This window comes from Trachemys scripta, chromosome 1, assembly GCF_013100865.1.
Source record: "Trachemys scripta elegans isolate TJP31775 chromosome 1, CAS_Tse_1.0, whole genome shotgun sequence".
In the NCBI taxonomy this organism is placed as follows: domain Eukaryota; kingdom Metazoa; phylum Chordata; order Testudines; family Emydidae; genus Trachemys; species Trachemys scripta.
The window spans coordinates 145255055-145272998 of record NC_048298.1 but is presented as its reverse complement, the minus strand read 5'-3'; the positions used below and the strand labels follow the sequence as shown (position 1 = coordinate 145272998).

At 40.6% G+C, this 17944-nt stretch overlaps 1 protein-coding gene across 2 annotated transcripts in view; it reads left to right on the top strand.

Moving 5' to 3' along the window:
- Positions 1-12879, top strand: part of SLC22A15 (solute carrier family 22 member 15) — a 43862-nt gene extending 30983 nt beyond the window's left edge. The window contains exons 11-12 of one of the 2 annotated variants that reach the window (XM_034788824.1): positions 1139-1264; positions 5785-12879. In XM_034788824.1, coding sequence (XP_034644715.1) covers positions 1139-1264; positions 5785-5871 — 213 coding nt within the window. In that variant the 3' untranslated portion in view covers positions 5872-12879. Of the gene's footprint in view, positions 1-1138; positions 1328-5784 lie in introns of both variants that reach the window. The other variant, XM_034788819.1, reaches the window with a different exon arrangement.
- Positions 12880-17944: the final 5065 nt, after the last annotated feature.

Here is a 17944-nt window from a genome sequence, read left to right as displayed (position 1 = left end):
ACCCAAAATTATAACATCTTGTGCTACACAGGGAACTGTACAGCGTAAGCTCATGAAATTCGCCCCCTCCCTCAATGTGGAGAGGAATATAAACAGCTTCTGCCCCCCTGGTTATGACTCTCACACATACTGGTTTTAGACCAAGCAAATATAAGTTTATTAACTACAAAAGATAGATTTTAAGTGATTATAAGGGATAGCAAACAGATCAAAGCTTAATATACTAAAGAGATTGGATATGAGTAGCAAATTCTCACCCTAATTGTTGATTCAGGTGGTTTGCAGAGATTCTTAAGGGGCCAGCTGTCGTTGCTTTCAGCTTAAAAACCCCAGGTATTCCTTTCACAGGCTAGAAATCCCTCTAGCCTGGGTCAAACCCTTCTCTCCTAGTCCAGTCCTTGTTTCTCAGGTGTTTTCAAGTGTCTCTTTTGGGTGGAAAACAGAAGGTCCTGTGGCACCTGTTGCTTTTTACAGATTCAGACTAACACGGCTACCCCTCTGATCCTTTGGGTGGGGAGTCAGCGAAGAACCCTGATGATGTCACTCTCCGGCCTTAAATAGCTTTTGCATTTGGCGGGAACCTGTTGTCTCCAAGCTTGGTTCCCATGCCTGGTCAGTGGAAAAACACTAGTATTCCAAGATGGAGTCCAGTACCAGGTGACTTGGTCACATGTCTTTGTAGGCTCACAGCATCCATGACTCAGAGGCTGTTTGTAGCATCCTCAGGAAGGCTCCCTGGTGGGAGATTAGCTTCTTATACCATCTATTGTTCTCCATAATGGCCCTTCCCAGCCAGCCATCTAGGCTGAGTGCATTCTGCCTAGTGGGCGTTCCCCAGGTGTAAACCCATTTGTAATAGATGCATAAACAATATTCCTAACTTCAGATGCCAAAATGATATATGAATACAAATATTATAATCTATTCAGTAAATCATAATCTTTTAAATGATATCACATGACCTTTCTTGCATAAAATACATCATGGTTATGCCATTATTATATAATAATATCTCTATGAAGAATATGGGGTGTAGTGTCACAATACCTACCTCACAGGGTGGCTGAAAATTAAGTGCTTGAATATGTAAAATGCCATATTGGTCCTTTCCTTAACTATCTCTGCTCTTAATTTCCAGAAATCTGTGCAGTGGTCTCTTCCATACATCGTGTTTGGAGTGACTGGCCTGTTGTCGGGGTTCCTGAGTTTGTTATTGCCAGAAACACTAAACTGCCCTTTGCTAGAGACGATATCGGACTTGCAGGTGTGCTCATACTGGAGACTGGGGGATGAAGCTATGTCATTGCAAGCACTAGGTGGCTCCCGGGTACATCATTTTTCTTAATACTTCTCTATCATTGTAGTGCGTTGATTACAGCTGTCAACTTTAGAGGTGCCAAACTAGATGGTGCTTAGTCTGTGGATGACAGGCCCCAGGGGGACATAGGGGATAGTTTAGTGATCTTACCATCACTCTGAAATACTCTCTGCAAGTGCAGGCTCAGATCCTAGCTAGGTCAACTCATCCCTTCAAGCTATGCTTGGTGAGAAAGTTACAACTTTTTCTTTTAGGGTAACGAACCCTAACACAGTGATCTCTGCCTCTGTCACCTCTGCAGCATGGGTCGTGCAAGGCTGGTCTGTAAGACCTTTCAAAAAGGCACAGGATGCAGCAGCTAGTTTGTGAGGGAGGGTTGTGCCTGTATTATATAATCTGTGCAGGCTTCCACTTTGTTTTTGGATGCAATTTAAGGTGTTGGTTCTACCATATAAAGCCTTAAATTGGTTAGAACCTGGTTAACTCTGATGTCTGCCTCACACTTGACATAGTAGCTGAGATTAGTTGAGATGCATGATCTAACAGCTCCCAGGCTTAATAATGAGGAGACTTGGAGGCAAGGTATTTTCAGTGAGGTTTACTTTACTGCTGAGTTTGCTTCCCTCTGTTCATTCATCAGGTTTTGTTGACCTTCCAGTCATGTCTTGAGGTGTGAGAGTTCTTCCATCTATTTTTTTTCTCCTGGGGAGGGAGAAGTAAATGAGAGTGGAAAGAGTTATTAAGTTTGGGGAGGGATCTTAGGTTTTTGAACACTAGTCCAAAACCTATAAGTATTGTAGGGTTTATAAAGATTATAGATTGACTTGGAGCACTAGAAGGGTACATCTTGTCACATTAAATGAAATGAAAAAATACCCAAAGTCTTTAGGAACACACTTCCCCAGATATACATCTGATATGAATCCAGATAAAACAAAGGAGCCAGTTTCATGTCTGTAGTGATGCTGTCTACTTCAGTGAAGTTACACCCAGGATGCCCTCTGACACATACATTTTTAAGACAATCACAGATAAAACATATGGAAAATTGAAAGCTGTTAAACATTAACCCTGTCTGATAAAGGTGATAGAAAGGCCTAGTGGAGCTGCCATAAGACTTATAACGAGCATTAGGATTTCTGGATGACTAATTCAGAGTTTCTCTTGTGGAATCCATTGTCGTTTCTGACCACCTTCAACACAGCATACATTGTCTCTTCAAAGTGGCGTACGTCCCTCTAACTGCACTCAGGAATATGACATTCACCTTGGACAGCCCAGCTCTTCTGGAATGATTTTGGGAATGCACAAATATCCCTTCATTGACCGTTATTACTACTCAAACTGTTCAGAATTCCTCTGAATTTCTACCTTTGCCTTTAACACGTTCTGCTGGATACCCACTGATGTCTAGTGTACATTTAAACTTTGCCAACATATCTGTGTCATAGAATCGTAGACTTGATTAGTGGAGTGATTTTTTTCTGACTTAGCTGTGTTAGCAAAAGCCCTAGTGTTGCATCATCAGTATAGTGTTATTCCCCCGTTATACCATCAAAGCCATTTTGCTGGAATTGCTTTTTTTCGCCCTCCTGGTATAGATGCAGTTTATACCAACTCTTGCTGGTATAAACTGCATCTATACTCAGAGGATTTGCTGGTACAACTATACTGGCAAACCCCTTAATTATAGAGAAGGACTGGGTGTAGCCACTTTATATGATCCATAAGAGCTGAAATGTTTGGATAATCTCCCACTGTGCTCAAAGATTTGTGGAGAAAATGTGACTGCGTCCAATGTTGTTAGTCTGGGTTGGGCAAAGTAAGAAGACTTGTGTGATTCTATGCCAATACATATGTTAATGTTTCCCCTCTTCTCTTGGAGCAGTTGCTTTGTGGGCTTAAAGGTCTGTAAGTTACATACACTGAGTGTGATAATTCTCCATGCTAAGGAAGACCCATAAATCATTGTGATAGTATAAAACTGTAACGCACAGGTTGGTGGCTGCCTTCTATCCCAGAGGGCTTTGTTGCAGGGGTGCTTTGTTTATTAGGTTCGAAAGCACTTTAGACAATATGAAAGACAGATTTTGCAAGCTGAACAGGATTGGGCTGGGTCAGTTGCTTTCCCTTCATGTCTCATCCAAGTAAAGGATATTTTAGGAAGTGGTATTTGTGATTTTTGTCATAAATAAACTAGGGAAATCCAACCTAGATGGAGCTACTATAAGGTGAGTGCATAACTGGTTAGAAAACCGTTCCCAGGGAGTAATCATCAGTGGTTCACAGTCAGGCTGGAAGGGCATAATGAGTGGGGTCCCGCAGGGATCAGCTCTGGGTCTGGTTCTGTTCAATATCTTCATCAATTATTTAGATAATGGCATAGAGAGTACCCTTTGTAAAGTTTGCGGATGATACCAAGCTGGGAGGGGTTGCAGGTCCTTTAGAGGATAGGATTAAAATTCAAAATGATCTGGAAAAACTGGAGAAATGGTCTGAAGTAAATGGACGTATGCAAAGTCCTCCACTTAGGAAGGAACAGTCAGTTGCACACATGCAAAATGGGAAATGACTGCCTAGGAAGGAGTACTGTGGAAAGAGATCTGGGGGTCATAGTGGACCACAAGCTAACTATGAGTCAATAATGTACTACTGTGGCAAAAAAAGTGAACAGCGTTCTGGGATGTATTAGCAGGCGTGTTGTAAGCAAGACACAAGAAGTAATTCTTCCACTCTACTTTGCGCTGATTAGGCCTCAGCTGGAGTATTGTGTCCAGTTCTGGGCGCCACATTTCAGGAAAGATGTGGACAAATTGGAGACAGTCCAGAGATGAACAGCAAAAATGATTAAAGGTCTAGAAAACATGGCCTATGCGGGAAGATTGAAAAAATTGGGTTTGTTTAGACTGAGAGGGGACATAGAGTTTTCTAGTACATAAAAGGTTGTTACAAGGAGGAGGGAGAAAAATTGTTCTTTTTAACATCTGAGGATAGGACAAGAAGCAATGGGCTTAAATTGCAGCAAGGGCGGTTTACGTTGGACGTTAGGAAAAACTTCCTAACTGCCATGGTGATTAAGCACCGGAATAAATTGCCTAGGGAGGTTGTGGAATCTCCATCATTGGAGGTTTTTAAGAGCAGGTTGGACAAACACCTGTTGGGGATGGTCTGGAGATAATACTTAGTCCTGCCATGAGTGCCGGGGACTGGACTAAATGACCTCTCGAGGTCCCTTTCAGTCCTATGATTCTATTCTTTTTCACAACTTATCACTCATTCTTTTAGTCAGTGCAGAGCACAGTTCCCTACCAAGGTGTTAGAGGTGCTTATTGCTGGAAATGCTCTGTCTGAAAGAATGTTGTTTAGCCAAACAAAATTTAAAATGTATGTATTTTCACACTTACACCACTCTTAAGCTTTTTTGGGGGGAAAACAGTTCCCCTCTTATATGTAATTAGTGCAAGTATGGAAAATTCCTTTGCTTGGAGGATAAGAATGATCTTGTGGCTAAAGTACAGCATTTGAAGTAAGGAGATCTAACTTCAGCTCTCATTTAGCAAATTGTCTCTGCAGTTCACTTCTCTGCCCCTAGATAGTCACCTGACTTGGATCGCAAGCCACAAACTTTTCAAGTAGTGAAAATAGCTTGCAGGAATGTATGTGGCACACCCTTGTATTGTAGAATGCAAAAGTACAGAATAGCCTTTTGTCCCACAGTTCCTCCCTTTCCAACAGTTTCATCACCTGCAGAGCCTCTTTCCCTTTGTGTCATGCACAATCAGTTTTTTCCTGTTTTGTTTTTTCCAATAGTTAGTAGCTTGTTCTATAAACTTTCTGGGCCCATGAGTGTCTCTTTGCCTGCGTTTAGGCTTTTTATATTGTTGGCCAGTTTGAACTTCGTTTGTTTATCTCCATGGCAGGTAATCCTGGCAAATGGCTTTATTTTTTTTTAAGGCAAAGCTTGTGTAGGAAGATGTCTACTCATGATAAATAAGGATGAAGAGGCATTTGCCCCCAAACTCTGCTGCCTGAGCCTCTGCTTCTAGTACATCAGAGAGACAGAGAGTAGATAATGTTTTCACCCCTCAGCTCACAGAGAGCCGAGAAGGTAGAATGCCAGATCAAGCCATCCTAGTCAGTTCATTTGTCCTGCATGCAACCTCCTTAGTCTGCTAAAGGGAGCACAGGAGTTCATGTTGGATAAAAGCCCATCATTTTCTAAGAGGGTTCCAAGAAGTATGAAGCTAAAATCCTCAGATTCAAGAGGATCTGACCTTGGGAGGTCTCATTTCTCTGTATTTTAGTTTCCCCTATGTAAAATGGGCAAAATCCTCCCCACCTCTCAGTAGAGTTGTAATGCTTCCTATTTGTAAAGAGCACTTCAAGATGCTTTGAAGGTGCTGTAAAAGTACATTTTTTCAACGTTAACTGTTGAAAGTGTTAACAATTTTCATTTTTTTTTCTAGTCTGCAGACAAAGATAGCTCTGCAGGGAGTGAAAGTGAAGATGAAGAATTTTATGATGCTGATGAAGAGACCCAAATGATCAAGTAACAAGAGGAAGCTTTCCTTTTTATGCCTTTTTTTAACTTGTCCAGCCAGATCCACCTGTAAGAATAAAACTGGAACCGTCTGTGGGTGAATTATAACAGGGCAAGTGCCTCTGCCTTTCCAGCGTTGGGAGATGAATTCGAGTACTGTTCAGATGCATTACAGTGGTTTTACTGGTGACCACTGCTGATTTTTTTTTTTTTTTTCTTTCTCATGAGAACCATTCAAATGTTTGTGGCTCAAAATTATGATTGCAGGCTAGGTTTGAGGCCAAAGATGCTGGGGAGGTATTTGACGTATTTCTGAAACTTGAATTGAGAATTGATCCAACTTGCAGACAGACTACCGCTGCATGTGTTCACATTTTTCCTTCAAGGTAGGCTCATGTTGATTTTGAAGCAGCTGAAATCCATAAACTTGAAAGGTTTCAACTAGGTTTCTTCAGATGGATGAAATCTAAAGAGTTAAACTGGACACAGAAGGTACTACAGGCCAGTATGATGGGAACAAATTCCTGAAATCCTCTCTTAAGTTACCTACAGCACACTGGAAAGAATGAATTATGGATTCTCTACCAGTTCTGCATCCGCTCACTGGAATGGAATTTCATACCTCAAGTGGTTAAGGAACACCAACAAAAGATAGCTGTACTCAGTGTTGTTCTAGGGTGGATGGCTAGAGGAACCATCAGAAGTTGGAGGGACCAACTAATAGGAAAGGGCAGATGGACTTAAATAAAACAGAAATCCCCATTATTGCTGATCTCTTCTCCCCCATCTGTCTCCTCTGCCTCGCCCCTCTCAAAACTTCCTTTTTTCCTTTTATTTTGGTTCTTTCTCTCACAGGTTTGTCATGACAGTCTGTAAATCTCAGGACAGCTCTGAATTTCTGTTGCGTATTCTGTTTGATTTTGTTCCTCTCATCTTTTCTCACTTTGCCATGTAAACTGAAGGACTTGTTTTTCCATGGTATATAGTGAATGTCTTATGGGAGGTAATTTTACTTAGCTAGGTTTTGCATTATTGTGGCTATCCATGATGGTGGCTATGGAGAAAAATGAGATCTGCAGTGGTACAGAGTACTGAAATTGCCTGTCCAGGCTGCTGCTAGTGTCTTGGGGATCATTGCAAGAGGATTTGAGTATTTATTTAAATTTATATATATATATAGATAAAGTTCTTTGGAAGTTTCCCTTCACCTTGCTGAGGGAGAACTGTATTCTTTTGTTTACACTAAACTTTTTTTGAAGTATACTGAAATAGAAGGATGTTGAGTGTTGAAGTTTTGCCAACTAATAGATGTGGCCTTTGGGTACGGATTCAATATTCCTGGTTAGTATTGACTTTATACTCCTAGCTCTCTATCCTCCTAGCTCTTCTATATCATTTTTTGAAGTTTATGGGATCATATTTCATATTAAAAGTGTAAAGGTAGCTGGTTATTCTATTGGAAAATAATACAGGGATCAGATGATTGGGGAGAAGGGTGTTTACTGAACATATTCCAGAGTCAGAGCAAAAAACTCAGTTATTCCAGAAGGAAGCAGAAGATCGGATCTGAAACTTACAGCAGGCTATCTAAACTTTGTCCAGTCAAGAGCTGCATAGGCAACTTTCGAGGAGCCCAAGAGTTGTAGCTCTGTTACTTAGGTGGAATGTCATCAGGGCCGGCTCCAGGCACCAGCGAACGAAGCAGGTGCTTGGGGCGGCCAATACAAAGGGGCGGCACCTCCAGGTCTTTGACGGGAATTCAGCAGCAGATCCCTCAGTCCCTCTCTTTCTCTTTGAGCTGCCACCGAAGAGGAAGAGAGGGAGTGAAGGGCCCGCCGTCGAAGAATGAAGCGGCGCGATTGAACTGCCGCCGATCGGCTTTTTTTTTTTTTTTTGCCGCTTGGGGTGGCAGAAAAGCTGGAGCCGGCCTTGAATGTCATGCTGCCATCCTCATCTTCAGTGCAGAGAGGAAGCCCACAAAGACTACATGTTCCATAGCATGCAGTTCTCCATTTTGTTCTGAACAGATTGATACACTGGGCTATGAGCACGAGGGCGAGCTATAGTGGGGCTCAGTAGTCTCTGCAGGCAGCACTTCAGGCTGGAAGATGAAGAGGACTGCTGACTGCATTGTAGACATCAGTGGGACGTATTTGACCAGCAGCCCACACTTTGGTCTCTCTTGACTCTTGCACAGCTCTTGTGGATGTGATAGCAAAATTAATAGAACTTTTTAAAACGAATCTGGATGTTTTCAGCCTTATTTATACATAGGGAAATGACTGAGTGGAGTTCTTGGAGTTACAATTAGGTTTGTGTTTTGTGCTTTTTTTTCCTAGTTTGACATTTGACACTTTAAAATATGGGGATTATAAGGAACATGGGAGGAAGGTTTTTTTCTTTTCATTAGGCTCTTGATTTTTTTCCTCAAAGGTTCTAAATGTGCAATAGCTCTTACTGAAGTTAATGCTACAGTACCTAGGAACTATATTGATGCTGTCACAAACCCTATATTTCTTAGGGGATCAATCTCCAGAGTGGAATTACTGCCTCTTTCTGACTTTGAGCAGTGGAAATAGGGACTCCCTTGTGAGACTGACTAGTGCTCTTGGCCTTGTTGGGTATTTGGTTTTATCTACATTATGGATTTCTAGAAGTCCCAAACCTGAAAAGGGATCCATCCACGAAACTTTCCATTGTTACTCCATGTGGTTGCAGTGGTTCAGGTGGGTGGATTTCTTTGTAGGATCATGGTCAAAATTTGTGACGGTCCCTAATTTACGATCAAATTTACCTCCATTTCGTACAAGCGTTCTTATACATATAATTGCAAAACCAAGGATGAAGAAATTTTTATGTGAAATAAATTAATTGCACTTTTTTTGGAGACCCTTATACCCACAGAGGCTGCATTCCATGGCAAGTATGGGCAGCATACACTGTATCTAGGCAGACCAATATTGCTAAGCAGAACTCTTCAGATTGACATGTCATGCATGCTAGTGCCTGTTTTAATTAGAGGCCCAAGTCACAAAATTTGTATGGCTGTCCTACCTCCAAGTATAGTCTAATGGTTCAATGCTGGCCTGATTCTAATTCTTCCCATGTATGGGCAGCACATATTGGAAATCTGCCCAGGGAAACTGAGTATACACCAGTTCAAAAAGGAAAGTATCACTGTTAGTGACAGTAAAATAGCACTGATGATCTGACAGATTTAATCCTTATAATTCTTGATTGAAGTTTGACAAAATAAGCATGGGGAGAGCGTTTATTCCATTGTTGCTAAGTTAACTTTACATAAATTATCTGCACTATTCAGGGTTCTTGGTCCTGTGTAGACATAAGACTAAATCCAAGTTGGTAGCTGTCAGTCTCTTACCTATATTTCCTTGTTTTGTAGAAGTTGTTTTTCAGCCGTGACACTCTATATGGGGCTCTACTGGAGAGAATTGAGACTTTCCCCCAGCAGAGTTCAGGCCAGCACTGCTTCCAGCCAGACCCATCTTCTTACCATTTCCCAACTCTGTTGTCAGGGTGTGGCAGGAGATGTGTTCTAACTTCTAGACCATGTTGACGTGGTCAACATTTTTCTGTCTTGAATTTGCTTATGGAAGCTGTGGCATTAGCTTCTCCAGTTTATTTTAAAACTGTAATAGATTCATGTCAGTATTTCAGTATTAAATCTGTGGGCAACACCAGGATTGTATGGTGGAAGTTAGCATGTACATGCACACCTCCAGGTGGACCAGCTAAGTCTTTATGCACAGTTCTTCTTACATTAATTATTTCTAGTGCAGGACTATGCATGTAAATGTTTTGAGTCTCAGTACCCTATGAATTCATTGTAGGGTATAAAGAGTAGAGGAAAGGTTTTTAGATGGAAAAATCTCTCTAATTTATAGAAATCATATGGAAAGGGCTTATTTGATGATGTAGCTCATTCACCTCTAGCATTCAGTGCAGCATTCTTCATGACCAGATAGTTGCCAGTGCCTACTCCGATCTGCTGTAACCCTCAAATGACCCATGTGATAGGACTATTCCAGTCTAATAGATGCATTAAAAAGTTACCTTGAAAGTCAGCCTAAATGTACTTAATTTCATCTCCTCTCTGCTACTGATAGCTTCTTGAATCATCCTAAAATAGCTTTGATTGCAAACCTAGTGAAAAATATTAAGAAAATATAAATAGGGAATTGATTTTTGTTTAACTTTGATTCATTTGAAGTGCCCTAGTGCTAGAGCTCTAAGTGTCCTCAAATCAGTTTGGACCGGTGCTATACATTAGTTCTATGGAATTGGTCTAAGCAGTTGCCAGATTTCTAAGCTGGAACGAAACAATGTCTAAAACTAGTTCTGTGTGTTCATTTGGCATTCTTCCATGTGACCGGATAAAACTAGTATTTACAAGCATCTCTCCATGGATCTTTAGGACAGAAAAAGGGAGAACTACCTTTGTTTGTTCATGCCTTAGTGCTCTTTGCACTTTAATGACCATTGTTTCTGAAACCCTTCTCGCTGCTTGCAGAGACGTAAGTAGCCAAAGAGATTAATATTAAAAAACAAAGTATAGAATTTGCTTAATTTGAAAGAGTTGCCTGTCTCGTATATCATACACAAGTCTGCAGTGTCTTATTTTAATTGTAAATATCAAAGCTCACTCTTGAAGATCAGGATAAACAAGATAAGACCACTTGCTAGAATTTGTAAGTTCACTCATCAGACTTTTATGAAATGATAATTGAAGGCCACATGGTATTTTTTAGAATGAAGTAGATGGTAGAACTGGTATATTTGATTGAGGGCAGTGCTAAATATTAAATGTCTAGAAGAGAGTTCAGTTTCCTTTTGGAACACAGTTTAAAAACAAACAAACTCGAATTCTGGGTGGTAGCATGTATGCCAGCAAAAATGCAGACAACTGAGGGAATGCACAGCAGGAGTTGGCTGCTTCCTGTCTCCAAAAGATTGTAAAGAGATTCTGTACCTCCAGAAATGAAATGGGGCAAAGCCATGAGGTAGCATAATTTACACCTTTTATGTGGATACATATAACATGGCTGTCTGGTCCAATCATTGTTCCCTTTGTATATCTGCCCCTCAATTACAAATGGTGCTTGAGTCTCTAAAACAAAACATTACTGCTTCATAGCCAACTTTGTTACTGCTCGTATTGTTCATAGTCAATCAGGAGCCAGATAAAGTATGACAATAATAGTAATCCGTAATTCTGATTCTAATTGGGATGGATTGTATTTACAGAAATACTAAACAGCTGTATTTGAACAGTGCAGTATCCATGAAGCCTTCTAAATTCATGAAGTGTTGCTCAGATTTTGGCCTTAAATGGTTTTAAATGATCAATAAAAGTTGAAAGGCTGCTAAGTATTTAGGTGGGAAGAAGCCAACATCTGTGTATAATCTGAAAAGAGCAGAACTTTATGGAAACATTTGATATTGTCAACACAGATTAAAAATACAATTTACAGTATACTGAAGAATAGAATACCTTAGGGAAATGCTAATAATAACCTATTTTCTTCACCTAGAATTTCAGGTGAGTCTCTAAATGGTCAGTCTTTAATTCCAAGGAAAAGTGAAGTCAAAACCTTTTTTTCATGTTATTGCTGAAGATTGAATGAGATGCAGTCATTGTGCAGGTATATTTTTTGCTTTATGAAGAAAATTTTTATTGCACTGCGTACTTAATGGTAGCAGCTTTTCCTTCCTTGAGTTAGTAACATTGGATTTTTTTTAAGCTACCTCTTTCAATTAATCTTTATTTGGTACTGAATATTACATTAAAGAGATTTTAGGAAAATATGGGAAAAAATATTTTCCATTGTCTTGTTTGTATGCTGCTGGTGATCCACTGATTAACTTGAAAGGGGGAAGGTCTTATGGCTTTAATGTTTTTTACAGTGAATTTTGAATGAACTCTGTTTTTTCAACATCATATGACCAAGTTCAGTGCTGGTATAACTCCCATTGACTTTAGTGAAGTTGTACCTGCTTACACCAGGATGGAATTTGATACTACATTCAGAAGTGCTTGTCAGGCTGTGGGTTAAGCAAAAAGATGTCTGGTGGTGAGGGGGGTGGGTTTTTGCTTGGGCCATGTACCCAGGCAGAAAGTTTTAGATGTTTGTTTTATGCAGTGTGTGGGTATATATATTTTTAATCCTTGATTTGAACTTCTTGAGCACTGCATATAAAGGCCTTTCAGCATAAATACATGGATTTATTGAATTTTGAAGTTGTCCTTCTGTGATCATCCTCTGAGTGCCATTTCTAGTTCACAGCTGTACGGTTAAAGCCTGGGGGTTGGTGGGTGTTTTTTAAGAACACCAAGAAGTCACCATTTGTTCAAGCCTAAAAACATTAGTTTCCCTGATGTATGTCTTTTGTAGTGGTAGCATTCACTTATACAGTGTGACTAAGTGCTGGGTCCGTCTCCTTTTAAGATGTGTTTGCCACAGATGACTAAACTGTTGTAACAAATGTAAAAATATTCAGAACAACTAAGACTCTCCTCTTCTGTCTGGGTTGTTTCTGTATTTAATGCACATTGTTTGAACTATAGCTGCTATAATTCACTGGAGCTCTGCAAGGTAAAACCAGCAAGTTGGTTCAAGTTTGGAACCTTTTGCAATGTGAGATTTGTTTTTTTTTAAAAAAAAGACTCCATTAAAATTTTACACATTTTACAGCTTCTTTACTCCCAAAATGGGGGGGGAAGTCTCGGTAATAACACTATTTAGCCAGAAATCAATATGGGATATGCTTTACATTCTGGGAGATGTAAGTTATTTCTGGGTGATCTTTTGAGCATTTTTAAGATGTTAATCTTTAAGATTTCGTAGATATTTGTCTGCTGTGGCATGGTAACTTTTAGGTGATTTGTAAAAACTCTGAAACTGCCTCTGACTCATACAGTTCATATAAATGTCTTTGACTTATTTTGTGCCTTTTCTTTCCCTAATACAAGCTCTCTCAATAAACATAAACTGTTCCGGAACATTGCAAGTCTGTTTTATTGTACTGATTTTACTTGCCTGACGCCCTTTTTGTTTTTTGAAGGGTGAAAAGTGATCTCTTAATAGAACAGATATTTATAACTGACTGTTCAGGAGGAAATTGACAAGGTGGAAAGCAGGTCATTTTGGAATGGCAATGCCACAAAACGCCTGGGAAGCTGGGACTGTCAGTACTAATCAATATATTCCACTATATCTATCACAAATCATTTCTAACAAAAACAAACTGGAGCAAGTGGAATGTGAGAATCAATTTACTACCAGCCTCAATTGTTGCTTGATGTTGAAAGACTGGAAACGCTCTTGGGGATTTAGCACAGTAAAATGTCAATGCTGCGGTTTTTAATATTTATATTATGGTGGTATCCACAGTCTCTGGTTGGGACTTGGGGTCCTGTTGTGTTGGATGCTGCACAAACACACACAAATATGGTCCCTGCCCTAAACAGTTCAGTCTAAAATTACACCATTTTATGAAATGCTGTGACAGCTACTGGTAATATTTTAACACTTTGGTTTTCATTAGCTGAGAAAAAAGTAATGAATAGCTGAAGTGCACTTCCTGTATCATGTCAAGAGTCTTTTTCTATACCTAAAAAAATGTGGCTTAGGGAAATTGGGGATCATGTCTCTTCTCTAAGTATTGGGCAACAGGTTTTTCCCTGTGATATATCCACCACTACATAGTAATTGAAAGTTTTTTAAAATGTAAGGTTCTTTGGACATGTCTGTAAGTAAAGCATCTTTTGATTTATTTTTTAACTTCCCCTTAAATAGCTCCTTTTTTACAAGGATATGAAATCACTTCAGAGGTTAATATTTTTGATTTATACAAACTAAATAGAAAAGAGCATGTGTCCAGTACTAAGTTATGTACATAACAGTCTGTGAGGTATGTTGCCATTTCCCTTTCTGCAAAGTGAGGCTAAGTGAAAGTGACCAGCAAGATTCCTGGTTTGTATTCCCACCAACGGCATTGGCACCGACAAGGATGGTAAGAAGTCAGTCTGCTCTCACATTGCTTCATTGTTTAAAATAGTCATCTGTCTTTGGGTTCACTTCCTTTATATTCTTACAGTATAAAAGAAATCTCTTAAAACAAAGTACTTCTAAAGCTGAAGGTGGTCTTCCTCGTCAACTGTTTGTAAAAATTCACTTAAAGATGACTGAAGTGTCCATAACAGCCAAATGACCAATTAATTTGGTACCTTGGTTTAGAATTACTAAACAAAACTGACCTTTTTTTCCCCATTCCTGTAGATATTACATTTGTCTCCTCTATCATAATGGTTTAATACTTTATTTTAATTTTCAATGTAGTGCTGGTGAAAGGTATAGACTTGAAAGCTACTTAAGATCTCTTGGCTACAGAATCAGTGCAGCTAACACCAGTATAAACTTCCACATCCTTTACTACTAATTGCCTCAATTATGCCCTGGAGGGAACTGCTGAGTTGAGAGAGTAGGCACTTGTGTACACTTAAAACTGTTATGCTGCTGCAGTGCTTCAATGCAGATGCTAGGTTCGCTGTCAGGAGGGGTTCGCCTGTCGGTGTAAGTAATCCACCTCTGAGAGGCAGTAGCTACGTCAACAAAAGAATTCTTCCATCCACCTACTGCTATCTACACAGGGATTTAGGTTGTCTTAACAGTGCAGCTCAGGGGTAGTTGAACTGACCTAATTTTCTAGTGTAGACCAGGCTTCGATCTGTCTTTTTTTTGACAGTGGGGATTTGTCCCAGTTAATTATCTGTGGCCAGCCATTGGTTTATCTGCACTCATACAAACCCTTAGTGATGACAAAGCCGTGACTCTCACTGATGCATTCCTTTCTTGCTTGGAACTGAGTAAGATGCCCTGCCACGAACTGCAGTTTTAACATCAATGGCTATAACTAGGACAAATTCCCGCTGTGGACAAGTGCCATTTAACTACTGACCCTCATACCTGTCAGTCGCCCAGGCCCAAATGAGAAATGGAATTTATGGGAGAGAAAAAGTGAGGGGGACAAACTATTCATGTGGAAAACTTGAAGGTATTGTGGTATTTGTTCTTTACTGTGAATAACTATCTACAACCTCAGCTGCTTCCTTCTCCATTTCTGATGTAAATCATCAGTAATAAAGGTGAGGTCACCACCTCTGTGTGGAAGGTATGAGATGTTGGGACTAACAGAAGTGTCATTCCTTGAAATTGGGGACACTTTGAGAGTTATACTGGACTCTCTGTGAAGACAGCCAACAGTGGTGCTAACTGTAGTGACAGTAACCCGTTTTCCCATGGACTGCCAAACAGTCATCAAACAGTAACAACTTTTAGTTACATCTAACCTGGACCAGATTCAAACTGGTAAGGTAAAGGTGAAAAATCTCTCCCATTGCAGCCTCCTAGATTGGTTTAAAAAAAGTTCATTTCTGAAGTAGAATGAACTATGCTTTTCCCAGAATTGTCAGTTTGCATCTTTTTTGGTGGTTGGAGATGAGACAAACAGTGGTGGCCAAATTGTCTTTAAATTTCTGAAGGAAACCGCTACAGTTTTGACCTGCTGCTGTGAAGAACATCTTCACTGAGTAACTCCTGAACTCTTTTGTGGGGGGAAAAAACAACCTGGTACAGAAGTGACAGCAGCTCTCTCCTAGGTCATGTACATAATTCACCAAATTAAAAAAGCACAGACTGTGTGTGTTTGTATCCATATTTCTCTGACAGCTGACAAAGCTGAGGTGGTTGAGCTTCGTCCTCACAATGAAGTGGAGAGGATAGATGTGGGGAGGTCTTGGAGTTTCACTGTGGGCACCCCTCTCCCACTCTGTCCTAGTGTAGTGACATTGTACGGGGTGTGTGTGTGTGGGGGGGGGGGGAGAGTCTTCTTTGTGCAGTTTCCTCTTGTCCTAATGCACAGTGCTGCTCTCCCATTGCACACTAAATTCCTTTGCCAGCTGCTCGTGTGGTATGTTGTGTGGATGCCATTCTGATTGATTCATGAGAAGACTGAGTGACTGCTTCATGCAGAATGTGTGGCATAATGGGATTGCTTGAGACTGGGCAAGTTTGAGACTGGATAAACATTTAAAAATACTGCTTACCTTTATCCAGGCTGACCTTTTTGTTGAGGTGGTAGCTAGCCATGGACCAAATCCCTGAGAATGTAGGGCTGGTTCATCTGGTTCATTTCGGGATGTCCTTTGAATCATTCACAGATTGTAAGCAGCACCACAGTTCAAGACCCTTAAATGTTCTGCCGGCAGGATTACCAGAAGTTCCATTCACCTGCTCATCCAGTGTGAGGTGGGGAGCAGCACCAGCATCCCTACCAAGCTGCTCCAGTCGTGGGTCTGGTATAGAAATAAGCAGCGTGTTGATGCTTCAAGAAAGGAGCATGAGTCTTGGCAGCAGATTAAGCCATTCAGTACAGGGCACTTCGGTTGCTGCTGAACTGTCACTTGCTCTCTGGCCCCACATCTCTGCTCAGGCTCATCCTACCCCTGCAGTACTGGGGTTTGTGGGGATTCCCCCAATCTGCTCCTTCCTCCAAAATGGGCTCCTGGATGGTGGGAGTATCTGTCACCTCCCACATAAGCAAAAGAGTCCCAGCTTAATAGCAGTGACTTTCCCTGTGTTCTCCCTTGGCTTTTACCCTAGACTTTAGCAGAGCAGCCCTCCAAAGTTAAGCGAAGGCAGTATTTAACACTAGGGAAGAAGCAGCCAAATTCTGCTTCCAATTATACTGGTGTAAGTGGGAGCAGAATTTGGGTCAGTGTCTCTAAAATGTAAGACTCCTAATTTAATGTGCCCAGTGTGGCAGCTCTCCATACAATAGTATCCCTTTACCATCCTTATTTTGATGGCCACTTTGAGCTGCAGCTTGTCCCCCTTATACTTAAGTTCTAATGTATTCTTGAGGCACCATCCTTCCCTAGCTGTGAGGATAGTTTCAACTTCTGGTTTGCATTACTATAAAATTCTGTTGATTGTAGCAAATGCTTGGGGTTTTTTTCTTCTTCTACTTGTAAACCTTCTGCAAGACACATCACCAAGGTGTGTAGCTGGGCCAAGAATATACCTGCAGTGTTCACCAAAATAGTCATGTAATTCACAACCTGGGTGAAAGCTGTTGCTTAAACAGTATCGGGTGATGTTTGTTTACCAGAGCCCTTTTCCCCTTGGGTACAGCTTTCATTGGCATTCACTTGGGAGTGTCTGATTAATACTTACTTACATTTTTACACTTCTTAGATCCTGAAGTGCAGTAAATAGGGCTGAATCCCAGATTTCTATTCCTGAGGCTTACCCTTTCTGAAACTTTAATTCCTTAATCTATACAATGGAACCAATACAGTTTATCTGTATCACAGGTTATGACACTTATTGTTTGTAAAGCTATCTCGACCTAAAATATTTGTCGCCCCCCGCTATCATCATACCTGAGTATCTCCTGGTCTTCAATGTACTTATCCTCACAACAGGCCTGTGAGGTAGGTAAGAATTAATATTCCCATTTTACAGCTAGTCATCTGAGGCACAGAGAGACTGTGACTTGCCCAAGGTCATATAGGAAGTCTGTGGAAGAGCAGGGAATTAAACCTTAAGTCTCCCAAGTCCCTGGCTAGTGCCCTAACCACTAGCCTATCCTGCTCTGTTGGATGAGAAGTGTTGCAGAAAGGCAGAGTATTATTAGGAAGTGAATTTAATGCTTTTATCCTAGTATCTTACAGAAATTGGTAGGATGAGCTGTTGGGGTGACTTGGCCCTTCCCTTGAGCAGTGTGAATGTGGGGGCTAAGTTTGATCAGTTCTCAGGGTCTGGGTAGTTTGAAATTGGAGTTTGGCCCTTGCCCTCTTCTGTCATTTGAAATGTGTCTGAATTTCCACTCTTTATCCCACCCAGATTCTCTGCATGGATGGGAGGAGCCCTGCCTTTTCTTGTCATTAAATTGGCAGGCATCTTCATGTTGTCGTCTTAACTTGTTTGGGGAATATAGAAAGATGAAGCCTCTTGTTCCTCTCCATCTCTACCAGCCAAATGACACAAGCCTATTTCTGCAAA